At 40.2% G+C, this 14036-nt stretch overlaps 1 protein-coding gene across 1 annotated transcript in view; it reads left to right on the top strand.

The window, feature by feature from the left end:
• The window catches only part of LOC124051899 (matrix metalloproteinase-17-like), a 67302-nt gene extending 56774 nt beyond the window's left edge, over positions 1-10528 (top strand). Inside the window, exons 7-10 of the mRNA XM_046375680.1 lie at positions 83-165; positions 960-1112; positions 1768-2025; positions 8865-10528. Of these exons, the coding sequence (XP_046231636.1) occupies positions 83-165; positions 960-1112; positions 1768-2025; positions 8865-9190 (820 nt within the window). The 3' untranslated portion in view covers positions 9191-10528. The remainder of the gene's footprint in view (positions 1-82; positions 166-959; positions 1113-1767; positions 2026-8864) is intronic.
• Positions 10529-14036: the final 3508 nt, after the last annotated feature.

Here is a 14036-nt window from a genome sequence, read left to right on the forward strand (position 1 = left end):
ATGTCCAGTTTTAAACATGAGGATCTTTTCTTTCCCCTTTTTGCAATCCTCTTTCCTCCTGCTTTCTTCACATTTCTCTCAGGCTGGCACGAGATGCCCCCGACAGATGCACCAGTCACTTTGATGCAGTGGCCCAGATACGAGGCGAGGCCTTCTTTTTCAAAGGTATGGAGTCACAAAGAGAGGCAGGCAGACGCAAAGCTATAGAGCTGCGTGGGAAAAATAAAAAGATATTAACTAAATGAGTGGGAGTCAGAGGGGGCCGAGCAAATTAAAGGAGAGAGAAGAGTAAAGTGAATGAGTATGAGACAGTGGGTAGACGTAGACACCCGACTGGGCCCATTGAGCCCTGCTGAGAGGCTGCAGTCCAAAATTACATCAGGCTTTCATGTATTGCCCTCTGGAGGAAGTACCCCCAGACTCCCACTGACAACAGAAACACGAAACAGAAACCCTCACCAGCAGAACTGTTAGACAGTGTCCTGAACTCAAACTGACATTTTAAACCTTGTTTTTAAAAACCCTTTTGAATCTTTTCTGTAACTTACAAGAGGTGACGTTAAATGATGACTGATCATTGTTACAATCATTTGGCTCTGTGAATGTTTTTTTTATCTTTCAGATGTTTGAATTGATTACAGCTTTAGTCAGTCTATAAGATATAGTGTCAGCCTGCCAAAAAGGTTTAACCATTTTAACCAGGACCAAAGCAAATGCACAGCATTATTTTTTCACACAACCCTCAGTCTTGAACCACATAGCTAAACTGTCCACAAATGTGCCAATGGCAGCAGGAACCATACTAATCTTCATTTCATTTCAATTTGTATAGCAAGTTTCCCCTTAGGGAACGCATAAAAACTAACAGATAATATTGACTACCAGAGCCATCATTATTTGTTATCAGAATTGCAAACAGGGCTGATCCTCTGAACTCCAAACTGTTCTGTTGCTCATAGGAAAGTACTTCTGGCGACTAACAAGAGAGAAGCACCTGGTTTCTCTGCGTCCAGCTCAGATCCATCGCTTTTGGAGGGGCCTCCCAACCAATCTGGACAGTGTGGATGCTGTGTATGAGAGGCCTGGAGACCACAAAATAGTCTTTTTCAAAGGTACCAAAAAATCTACAAAGTTAGTCTTGTTCAGTAGGGTTAGAGAGCAGGATTTTATATTCTTCCATTTGTTCTCCTCTCTCTTTCACACGTAGGAGCTATTTTTTTTAACTCATTTAAGAGATCAAATACACAGTTTAGTACTCATGATTTAGTACATGCAGCATTATAAGTGACAGTAAGTCCAGAACATTAAAAAAAAAAAAAAAAAAAAAACTACTGATGACCTGCAGACTTTTGAATGTGTGATTCATTCACACTATAAAGAGAAAAGATGAAAAGAGGCAGTTCACACCTTTCTGTCAATGTGGCTGGGACTTTGAAGAAAATTGTTAATTTTTTTGCCCTATGTGATGGGGCAAGGATTTAAAAAAAAAAAAAAACAGGGGTGTAGAAACAAGGACATATTGCACGTTTGATATAAAATGTAAGTAAGTTTTCCTGGCAGAGAATGTTTTTTCACTGGCTGCATTACAAAAATAAGTGTAAATGTTTCTCTTTTCAAAGATTGTCCTATACATATATTTCAGGCCTCTCATCTTTTCAAATGTATCATCTGAAGTGCATGCACAGTCTGTTGTGCATGATGAATAAAACTATAGATTTTAGGGAAGAATTTTTGTCATCCTTTTTCTAAATCCTTTTTCTCTCCAAGGTCTAAAGTACTGGGTATTTAAAGACAATATTGTGGAGGAGGGTTACCCTCGTCCAATCAGTGACTTTGGCCTACCCTTGGAAGGAGTGGATGCAGCCTTTGTTTGGCTACACAATGAGAAAACTTACTTCTTCAAGAACAACCACTACTGGCGCTATGATGACCACCTGAGACGTATGGACCTGGGCTACCCGAAAGACAGCACGCTTTGGAAGGGGCTGCCACAAAACTTGGACGATGCCATGAGGTGGTCTGATGGTGAGCAGCCATGAAAATCAAAACCTGGCTTTAGTTTTCTTGTTTTTCATCTGTGACATTATATAGCCTATGCCTTGTGTTTGCTTTGAATGGAGAAATTAAAGCTCATCTGGCAAGAATAAATGCTTTTAGTCCTATTTAGAACATGTGGTGGTGGTGCTCTTCAACCCAAAAACAAACACTTAGACAAAATTTTTTTTTTACCCATCAAAACTTTATATATACTTAGATATTTACAGATTAGCAGACCATAAAGATGTGTTTTTCTCCACAACCATCCTTGCACTCCTTATCTCTGGGTACGTTGGGAGATATAGTCCTTCCAGTGGTCTGGTCTTGCCCTCCTAGGGGGCCATTCAAAGAGAGCCAGTCATTGACTTCTAGGTCACATAGAGTAAAGGCAGTCACTCTGAAGAGAAATAAATCTTTTACACCTTGTCCATGAAATCCATGGTCTCATTTTTGACTCTAAGTTTGAGAGCAAAGATGGTGTCTCATTTGTCAGTATGCTTCAGATCAAGCGCTTTTAGTATCTTAAACCCCCCTTGCAACAGCAGAAACAAGGGGCTGTGTCCAAAAGTTAATCAGGCTTAATCAGGCTGGGTTGGGCTTTATTACTTTTGACTCTCAGCGTGGTTGGACAGCATGTCACACAGCCTAGTCTGCTACAATGCATTAATTGTTGCAGCCATGTTTCCTACATTGTGGCCTCTCAACCTCTTTTCCCGTTGAATTAGAATCTAATATACTTACTCCTCAGCTGACAGTAAAGCAGCTGGCAGACAAAAAAAACAAGGCAGACATAAAGTACAGATAGATAAATAACAATTAGAATATGAGAGAAGATCACAAAAGAAGGTGTGTCTCTGTCTTTCTCTCCGTCAAAAACATGGCAGCTTCTCAAAAAACCTTCCAATAAATGTGTAAAATAAAGCTGTATTACTGCATTCTCAGAATTCTGCAAAATAAATGATCAAAACCATAAGTAATCCCCAGAAGTAATCCATCACATGGAGTGACAAGGTGTGTATAAGGAAGCCAGGGACATATTTTGACCTCTTCTGTCTTAATTCAAATTTTAATATTAAGACATTATGATTGATTATATTCAATGTATAAATGATGAATCACGACTGCCTGTTCCTTCCAGCGATAAATAATTACATTTCTCAGAGAAAAATAGTCTTGCAACCCTCCACCAGAGCATAACAGCACTGGTAGCTCTGGTATTTGCTGGTGCCTAAAGCAAGACCATGCAATATCCTTCTCTGGGGAAAGAAGAATAAATTACAAGAGAAAAATGAAACAAGGATGGAACGATTATGCAAGTTAACAAACATGCAGGCTCAAGAAAGTTTCCCAAAAGATTCTGAGCCAGTTTCCAAGGAGCAGTAAAATCAGTGAAATTGTGTAGCCATGTTAGCAGCATGACTCTAAGGATGGCTGGTCTGTTCAGTCCATCGATTTGATCCCAACTGTAATATCTCAACAACTGTTGAGTGGATTACCATGAATGTTCCCAAGAGGACGAATCCTGTTGAGCTCTCGTCCTTTCCTATGGTGCCACAAGATGTGGTTTTCAGTCAGATGTCTCAACATCTAATTGCTATTAAATTTGATATGCACTTTGATGATGCTTCAGGTCCTTTTACTGAATATTAAACCTGTTGACAAAAGGAATGAGTTTAGTGATTAGCAAACGTTAACATGCTAAGATGCTGAGCTAAGATGGTAACAATTCTAAACATTGCACCTACAAAACATTAGCCTGCTACCATATCATTGTGAATATGTTAGTGGGAGTGGGAAGTTGGCTAAAATCTGCTCTCAGAGTTGTTAACATGACTGTCTCGTTATCTTTTAATAAGTGGTGCCAGTGACATATTGATGTTTCTATCAGAAAACAATGTTTTGTACTCTGCTTAAATTTGAATGAAGCGATGATCTTGTCAGCACAGTTCTTTGACTGGACATTTGAGTGGCTTTCAGCACTTCATCAATCACTCATATCCAATTTACCACCATATGAGTCAAAAGTAATGTGGTTGTTATTCATTTTACTACACAGAAAAAGTGTTTTGAATTTTAATCAACTTCTTTCATATGTGACATTTCATCTCATCTGAATATTTGTTACTTCCATACAGTGTGTTCTGCCACAATATTAGTTTTGATTTTATTTGAGTTTATTTTATTTGGGAGAAAATAAAGGGCGATTCTCTGGTTGTATGCATGCACGATTTCTTTTTTGTTGGCATAGTTGCAGTATGCATATTAGAGGCCCATTTGCATTTGATTGTTTATAATGTGTCAAAATATTTCATTAACCTTTTAACTATTATTTTGACATAGCGCACATGGTCTTTTTTTTTACCAAGCCTCTGCTTCACATACACACAGTCAAACACATTGAAACCTTGGAGCTCGCCCAGTGTAATCACTGTGAGCAGCTCCACTCCAGCTGAATGTCAAGGTCGCAATGCTTGCTTCTATCAAAGCATCACAGTTACACTCATCTGATCACATGTGCATTTTAATGAGAGGTGTAAAGTCTAGATATGAGAAACTTGGCTGTTACATGCCTGTACTGGGCTCTGAATGATGCTAAGACATTTTGAAATTTTAAAAATATCTCCAAAAAACAGCCACTGAGTCCTGAAATTTGAGGCCACTCTAAGAGCGAGCCAGGATGTCCCTAATCCCCCCTGCAGCATGTGAATACAAGGAAGCTCTTTCCCTGTCAGGTGTTTAGTGGTCTGTGTTCTGACTTAGGCCTTGCTCCAAGCTCTTTGATATATGTGCACACATGGGTGTATGCGTGCATGTGTGAGAAGAGGCCAGTAGCACAGACTAGACTCCGCTTTACCCCTCTGGCCATTATCACCACAGAGCCTGTAAAGGTAAACTTAGAAACCTACACGCTTAAACGCACATAGACAGACCATGGGGCCTGGGAACTGGAGCCACATCAAAGCCTGTTCTCTGTTTGTTGCACCAGCTCAGGATGAATAGAGAAAGGAGATAGAAATGACAGGGGGAGAGAAAAGAGTGATATGGCAGCAAGGAAAGAGGAGATATAGTGGCATCTTTGTATGGAAATCAAACAGAAAGAGGGTGAGCGGAATCCTGACAAGAGAATATGAGGAAAGATAGTAAAGACCAGGGAAGGAAAGGGAGATGATAGAAAGATAGATGGCTTGACTTAGAGACAAGGAAAAGCAGTAAAGCCATAATGGTGGCTGTACGGGGGGGTGGGAGGGGGTAAGGGTGGTAATGTCATAGCTGTTGACATATGTATGGGACCCAGGGACAATTTAGCCTTTTAGTTGTGGTGAGAAAATGAAATAACATTATATAACAAATAAGGATACACCAGTATCTGTGTCTGTGTCTGAAGCTACAGATTAATACTACTCCATCTGTGCAAAATGATGAATATTTCAACCTTACTATCATTGCATCAAGTCCTGGCAAATCTAATTAAGAACATGCTTATGAAATTGCCTACTAAACTATGACAGATGTCTTTGCGGTAGAAACAACGTTCTTCTAAATTGTTTAAATGTTCCTAAAACTTGCAGCAAATGAATGTATCCAGAAGTTTATGCAGCACTTTAAATCTTCTGACATGTATATGTATATTATTTGGCATCACAAAGAGTTCACATAACTGATTATGGACATCAGTTTTTTAAGACTGCAGTTTGCATGTTATGATAATGATTAGACCTAATAGGCAGAGACAGGACAAAAAGGAGACTTCTTGTACAGTAATGATTCAGAGCCACTGTGGGATTTGCTGTCACGCATTTTTTAATGGATTTAATAAACTGACATTAAGAGCACAGAGTAGGTTACAAGCACAGCAGGCTTGACAGTTTTTGACCTATGACTCAGCAAAAACGCCTCCGTTGACTTGCATAGGTGTTACCGTAGTTACCGAATCATTTTGCACAATTATAAAGGCCTATACATGGCTTGTACAGAGTGATTACAAGATCACTTTCTGAACTGTTCACAATCAGCAGATGGATTTAACAGTAATTGGAAATAATGCTAAAAACACATCTTTTACCAAAAATCCTGTGCTTGATTCACAAACTTTTCAAGAGGTCTTGTTGTGGTTCTTTGGCCTGCACCAGGGTTTGATTGACAGCTTTCGCACTAGCCCACACAAACTATCGAACAAGGTTTTGTATGGTATACAAAAAAAGTTACGTAAAGAAGAAGAAATGAGCCATAAAGGCAGTTCTAACTGGAGTGGTCAGTAAGGTGACCAGTGGTGTCCATGGTGGTCACAGCCACCCCTCAAATCCATGATTGCAGTATAAAGGAATGGGATTCAGGCCTCAAACGGATTAATACATTATTGTATTTTGTCTGTTCGTGTGATTTGGTGACAAGAAATATATACAGTAAGACCAGCCATATTCTTTTTTCTTTCAGTAATTACTTCATAAAGGAGTCTCCTACAACCAGACATTGTCATAAAATTTATCTAATGACCCTTTCAAGAGTGGTATATTTGGACTCACAAAATGATTCAGGAGGTGTTAGCCAGCTGTGGTCGGGATTCGACATTTTGACATGCATTCAGCACTTCTGACAGCTCTAACACTTTTAGTCTCAGAGCAAAAGAAAGAAGAATTTCGAGAAGTGTGGCATTTAGCTCTATGGGCTTGGACTTCCGATAATAGTGAAAGATGGATAAGGAGGGTGACTTTGTGACTGTGTGAAACTCTTGTACTTCTGTCTTTCTTCGGATCAAGTTCAGTTCTAGACTTAGAGAATGAGGACATTTGAAGAAAGAGGCTGTCAGACATTTAGGGGAACATTGTGTCTCTCTATACACTATAGAGCACATCTTATTTTTATTCCAAAAGGCTACATCCAGGCTTGAATATATTCACATGATTATGCACAGGAAATGGACTCCACCAGGTGCTGTGAGCCTTCACCCACTTACAAGAAAACTGCCTAAACCAGCATCACTCCTGCTTCACATTACATTTTAGACATTTAACTGTTGCTTTAATGTACTATGTACAACAAAAAGAGAAAAAAATATATTTTAAGAGTAACAGCCATCTTAAGAAATTGAGGGTTCTAGTAAACACTTGGATGAGTGTAAGGCCCCTATCTGTGTGATGTGACAACATTTTTAGGGGCCTAGCCTAGAGGTTGGTGGAGCGATTAATCAATCCAACTTGTTTATCTCATGCTTCCTATTCATTTTGTTCTTATACAAACATGTTTACTTGTCTTCTTTGCTTCAGTCACGGGTCACAATCAGACAGAAGAAAATTTATAGGATCTATAGGTTAGGTAAACGGACCTGAAGGAGGTGCTCATGCTCTAATTAACAAATTCTGAGAGTTCTGAGTTACAAACTCAGTCTGAGTTGGTAAACCAAATGGAAAATTCTATTTAAATACAATTCGTCTGAATCATTATTTCATGTCATCTCTTTCTTTTAGTACCAGTTTTTATAATGGCACGCGAAAGGGATACTTCGTTCCTACAAAGTGGTATTTTCATCAGAAGCACACTGCGTTTAGTTTTTTCTTTTCTTCTGCCAATGTTCATTTGGTATTTTGGTGACTCTAATTAAGTTAAGTACCCTGAAGTGAAAGGACAGGTGCAGAGGGGGTGTGTCAGTAATGATCAAGTAGCACGGTGCAATTACGCTGTCAGGAATACCCACAAAGCATTGCTGTGTACTGTGTTGGCCAGCATGCTCACAGAAAGCCTCCAAAATCACATGAACTCTTCTTATGTATATAAATCCTTGCCAGATTTATTCAGTATTTCTTCAAACAGGACATATGTTTCCTGCAATATTACCAGTAAAGGAGATTCTAAACTCCAAAACAAATTGCCCCTTCTCTTCAAAGACTAATCTAAGGATTGTCTGTGCATTTGCACTTGGTGCTCAATTATCCAGTCTCTTCCAGTGTGGGTGCTCAGTCTTGCAGCTATCACTATCACTAAGTTATTGGCCACAACTCAGCTATTCTGCACAACATCCAAGTACGCGTCTGCCACCTTAGATTTGGTTCAGATCATCCATCAGAGTCCCAAGTTGAATCATCGCTGTCCCGCGGCAGCTAACGGCAACTGAAAAATAAAAGCTAGTGACAACACATGATGACTGGCAATACTAATGTGTGCCAGCTTAGATATTATTTATATATGGAGACGATGGAACCTTCCATCTGAACAGTAAGCACTGCTAACCAGGTTGTTGATTTTAGACTTGGCTTGGGTCAGTAGACTAATTTTTTTATGTGAGTGGATTGAGCAAAGTGCAGATGAGAGTCTGTGAAATGGTATTTTTTTGAGAGACAGAGTCACTGGAGGTTACACAGGTGAAAATGTTTGGCAGGGTATGATTTGAATATTCTTTCTTGCCGAAGTAGGTGGTACATTTACATAGATTGGAGAAGGAAAAAAATATCCAAAATCAAAAAATGATGATCCATGACAGTTGGTGAGCTGACCTGGACTCTCCTCTCCTAAACTCTGTAGTAGAATTGCTCTGCTGTCATATTGAAAGAAAAGATTTGATTCTATCACCGTGGAAATATCTGTACATGCCTACTAACATGTATCTTCTGTGATGCATTTGTTTCAAATGAATCCCACTCCATTTCAGATTCAGTAATTTGTGGTCCTCTTATTTCATGTGTTCTGTGCTTTTCATCTATCCCAGACGATGGCAAACATAACTCTGTACCATGTATGTATAATAAAATATACAGTCTTGTATTGTGTTCTGTTCTATGTGGTGCACACATACTAACAGCATCCCTGTGTCCTTTCTCTCTCTCTCTCTGAAGGCTCGTCCTATTTCTTCAAGGGGAAGGAGTACTGGCGAGTGCCTGGCAGTGACATGGAGGTGGAGGAAGGATACCCGCACCTCATCGCCAAAGACTGGCTGCTGTGCACTGAGATGCAATCCGATGCTCCAGACGCAGAGCCCAAAAGCACGGAGACGAGAGGCAACGTGCACCATCACCCGGACCACGCGGAGAATGGCTACGAGGTCTGCTCCTGCACCTCTGACAGCGCCTCACCTTTAGGCGCCCGCCCCTGCCCGTCTCCCATGTGGCTGTTGCCACCTCTCTGGACGCTCTCATTGGCCCTCCACTCTGAACTGCTGTAATGCCAAAACATGGGACAAAGCTCCTGAGCTGATTGGTGGAGGGCCAGTGAACAGTCAGTGGACAATTTTGTTCTTATTATATCATTTGCTATCTTTTTGCGCTAATTTTGCTGTTATTTATTTTAAACATTATTTGGTGGGCACTGCCAACTAAAGTATTCATCCTTACAGGCATCAACCCACTCACGATGCTTTACAATGTTTTTGACTGAATGGTCAAACTGCCTCATTTCTGCAAGGAAAAGGGTTATTGAACAGAAAGAGGAGAAGCAACCAACAATGATAATTTTACTTAATGTTCAGCTGGTTTACAGTAGCAATGCCTCACATAGAGACAAGTTAAAAGTATTCTGCATGGGATGAAAGCAGGTGCAAAGGCGACCAGCATGCCAACACACACACACTGTTGCCTATTTTATGAAATTACAGCAGATGCTTTATTACAGGTTTGGTATATTTTCGCACTTCCTCTAACGGTTTCTACTGGCCTACACAGTTTGTTTTAATAGTTTCAGCCTCTTCATCCCTGTACTATGTTCAACATGTTGCAGAATAACATTTGAAAAAGTTAACAATAGAATGTCTTTGCAATAAACAAGGGTAGTGTTACCATGGATAATCCACAGAACGCATAGGGATTATTTTTTCAGTCTCTCAGTTAAAAGTAACATTTGTAGGTTATCCAGAGTAACAGGGACACTGTTTATGTAAAGACACTTTGTTATTGGATTTGAAGTTTTAAAAGTAATTTTTAAATGTGGTGTGTACCACACTAACAGCAGTGCTACAGTACTGGATGTCTCAAAAATTGGGGAGTATCCTGCTCTGCAGACGGTGTGCAAACATCTTACTGTGAGAGCTGTTTGGATGGATGAGGACATGGATGCATTCTGTCAGCACCAGTTTTCTTGCCTAAATCCCTCAATTCTGCACTGAAGTGAGGAACTGCTGCTCATGTATAGATTTCCGTGGGCTAGTCATTTTCAGCATTCCTGCTCTTGGTTCAGTTCAGTTCAGTATCTTTTGTATCAAATTCAGATTAAATGATATTCCTGTTTATTTTACATTGTTTTGATGAGGTCATACAGCCTTTTTGTGACTGTTGGATAATTCCTCATTCACCTTTAGCTCCTTCTGAAGACAAGAGTCACAACTTGGCCCCTGAATTTATTCTTGCTGTAAAGATATATTTACCTATAGACAAATATATTTGAGTTGACAGGTTCTGCAGTTATTGCATAGCCGAGTGGACTGTGTATATTTCAAGCTGTGTTTTCTAATGTAAAATATTTTTGTAGAAAAATAAAAAGAATCTTAATGACTTTATTGGCTAACTGTGGTCACTTGAATTTCTATCGGAACAGATGATTTGGTGTATTCACTGTTGGACTGTGTATGTAATTATTTAGTGTCACTGAAAAGGAGCCCGGCCTTGAAGACAGATGAAGGTAACATGACAGCTTGCATACACCAACTGGGAGTTGCTCTCCATCTCTCTGACGTTCTTAAGCCTGTTTTGTCTTATAATGGTCACTGCTGTTCATCAGGAATGCCAACCACATCATGTCAATCACACACCACACACTCAGCCGGAGTCTGCCGTATGAACAGATTGGCTGGCAGAAGATTATACAGATTATACACGTTCATAAAGGAAGGAGAATCAGAAAAGTAATGTCAGCCAATCAAAAAATAAAAAAAATGTTCGAAGGCTCAGAGGCTCAGATGCTGCTAATTCAGAGATCAAAGTTAACAGGATGTCAGGCCTGTCGAGTCTTGGTAGACTCAAACACAAGTAAACACACACACACACAGGGCGTAGGCTTTGCTTCAGAAAAAAGGGGAAAAAAATAGTATGCATTGTGAATTTTATTTCTTGCATTTGTTGTTGTTCATGAAGAAAATATTTCTTTAATTATTATGAAATCTGTCATCTCATAATTTTGAACTCTTTCAAAGAGTAAAGAAAAATAGAAATACTGTGCCAGAGTCTTTACTCTTACTCTTTACATCCTGACTAAAAACAGTACCATCCTTTACTGCAGTTCGTTTTGCAAGGGCGACGTGTCACAAACACACAATAAACACCACACACTGACACTCTACTTACAGCACCATTACACACTGAAATGATGCACTAACCATGCACATGCATAAATACAGCATGTGCACGTCTGTGCAGGTGTTTGTGTAGATGTTTGCTCGTTTGTTCTACCCAAAGGCTGCGGATGAACCACCACCAAAATAATGCAAACCCAAAACTTCCTCCTGTTTTGAGGTAAAATGAAGTTAAAAGTTTAAAAAGTCACTCAATTGCTATTTCTGCCAACAGCAGCAGTTTTCCTTCCCTCCTCTTGACACACTCGAGTGGTATTAATTAACTGGTGTGCCACCAGGAGAGCACCTGCACCCACAGGCAAATGCAGCAGAGATGGGTGACTTTATAGCTGTATGTCCTCTTTGGGAAGATAACTATTAACAGACAAATTGGACATGTTTGATATAGTGATATTGGAATGTTAGCAAAAATAGAAAGCTATCATTTAAAAAATACAATTTCACTGAATATGCTAAAATAGTGTCATCATCCATGGAGCTTCCTCTGTAGCTGACACACGGCACTCTCACTACTCGAGTCTCCAGATGGGCCAGGCAGAACCAATCAATCAGTCCGTAACTAAAATATTCAAGAGTGGAGTTGTTGCTTGCAAAGCTGAGAACTTGCGAGGGTTTGGTTTAGAGGGAGAGAGTGTACAGTGAGATGGGAAACAAATGGACAGACAGTGACAGATTAATAGACAGATACATGGGGTTAGAAACAAAACGAAAGCTGGCAGTCAGAAAACAAAAACCACCACCAAACAAAGAAAAAGACCAACAGATGTAGAGATGGGAAAAAAAATGAAACTCCATCTCCACAGAGACAGTGGCAAAGATAAAGAGGCAATTTAGCACCAAGTACATAATCCACCGAGGGATATGAAACTGTCTCCACACAGTCTGTTCAAGAACTATGTTTATAACAACATGGGATTTTTTTATCATCTTGACCATCATTTCTATCTGTTATGATAACAATATACTCACTAAAGTAACTGCTCTGATTGGGGTGCAGGCCAGCAGCTCTATACTGAGGTCTGTGTTCAGGGACAATTACAGCAAATACCAAAGTCAAAGTTGAAGCAGAAAGTTGTTTACCGTCACTTTTGTTTTCTCCTCCAAATTCAAATTTGGTCAGCCAACTGCTCATGTTTCAGACTTCTTTCTGTTTTTGCTGCCTCATTCACACACCTGAGCACACAATGGGCATCACTGAAATATTTGTTCCAACTATGAAACTAAAATTCAAGTTGTAATTAACAGAATTATGATTATGCTTATTTTCAGTGGAAAGTGCTGTGTCAAAACTAAACATCCTCTTGCTCAGATACATGCCAGTTGTCAGACCTATGACAAATGCTGCTAGAAAAGGGCAACGTGAAATCAATCAGTTCTGTGCATGTCTCTGTGTGTGTGTGTGTGTGTGTGTGCGCCTGGTAGAGAGAGACAGAGAAAGAGAGTGGAAGTGGAAGACAGGAAAGGTTAGTGCTCTGCAGTGATATGAATTCTGAACTGTGCTCTCTATCAGACACTTTCACACTCTCTTTGTACCACTGGTATCTTGGACAACCCCACAAAGACACATGCATATGATTATTTCTGTGTGTGTGTGTAGCTTTACAGCTTTCAGGATAGCCCTCCAAAGGCCGAGAGGTTGTGGTCATAGGGGAGAGCAGCAGCTGTTGTTGTGGCTGTCCATTTTGCATTTTGTCCGTCCTCACGCACACATCAAAGAGCCCGGAGCAGGACCTCTGAAGCAGGCACAACTGCAGAATATGCAACAGAGACCTCTAAACACCTGACATCCAACAACGTTTGAGCTGTGGGAGGCTCTGCAGAGGACATGATTCCAGAGTAGTTCCTGGGCAACACAGTATGTTGGAGGGTACAAACTCTGCGGATTTTACATGGATGCAGCATAAAATCATATTACGAATGCACATGGAATGGTCCAGTGTCTAACTACACAATACAGACAGAAGCATTGGTATGGGGCTGTTTTTCAGGGGTTGGGCTCGGCCCCTTACTTCCAGTGAAGGGAAATCTTAATGCTTCAGCATACCAAGACATTTTGGACAATACTATGCTTCCAACTTTGTATCAACAGTTTGGGGAAGGACCTTTTCTATTCCAGCACGACTATGCCCCAGTACACAAAGCAAAGTCCATAAAGACATGGCTGGATGAGTTTGGTATGGAAATATTTGCCTGGCAGGGACCTGACCTCAATCCCATCAAACACCTTTGGGATGAACTGTAATGGAGACCACAAGCCAGGCCATTTTGTCCAACATCAGTGCCTGACCTCACAAATGCTCTACTGCATGAATGGGCAAACATTCCCACAGAAACGGAAGAGTGAAAGCTGTTGTAACTGCAAAGCTGACTATGTATTTAGAATGCAAGGTCCCTGCTGGTGTAATGTTCAGGTGCCCAAATATTTCTGTCTGTATAGTGTATCTTACATCCTCTGCAAGCATGACTAAACTCACTTAGATATGAGTGGGTTCAATTGTGGTACCTGCATGTGCTTTACAAATATTACATTTATTTAAATGTATGAGATACTTCTGGTCGACCGTGGATCCTTTTCTTAAATCCAAAATGACACCTGAAGGCCTTTGCACCTATTATCAGTGACAGGGTTCTTGTAGGCTGGGCAGAGCCAATCAATCAGTCTGAAGTGAACTGCACTGAGGCTTAAGAATTCACTGCCAGGGTGATTTCTGCAAAACTTGTGAATGTG

The sequence above is a fragment of the Scatophagus argus genome, chromosome 20, assembly GCF_020382885.2.
Source record: "Scatophagus argus isolate fScaArg1 chromosome 20, fScaArg1.pri, whole genome shotgun sequence".
NCBI classification, from domain to species: Eukaryota; Metazoa; Chordata; class Actinopteri; family Scatophagidae; genus Scatophagus; species Scatophagus argus.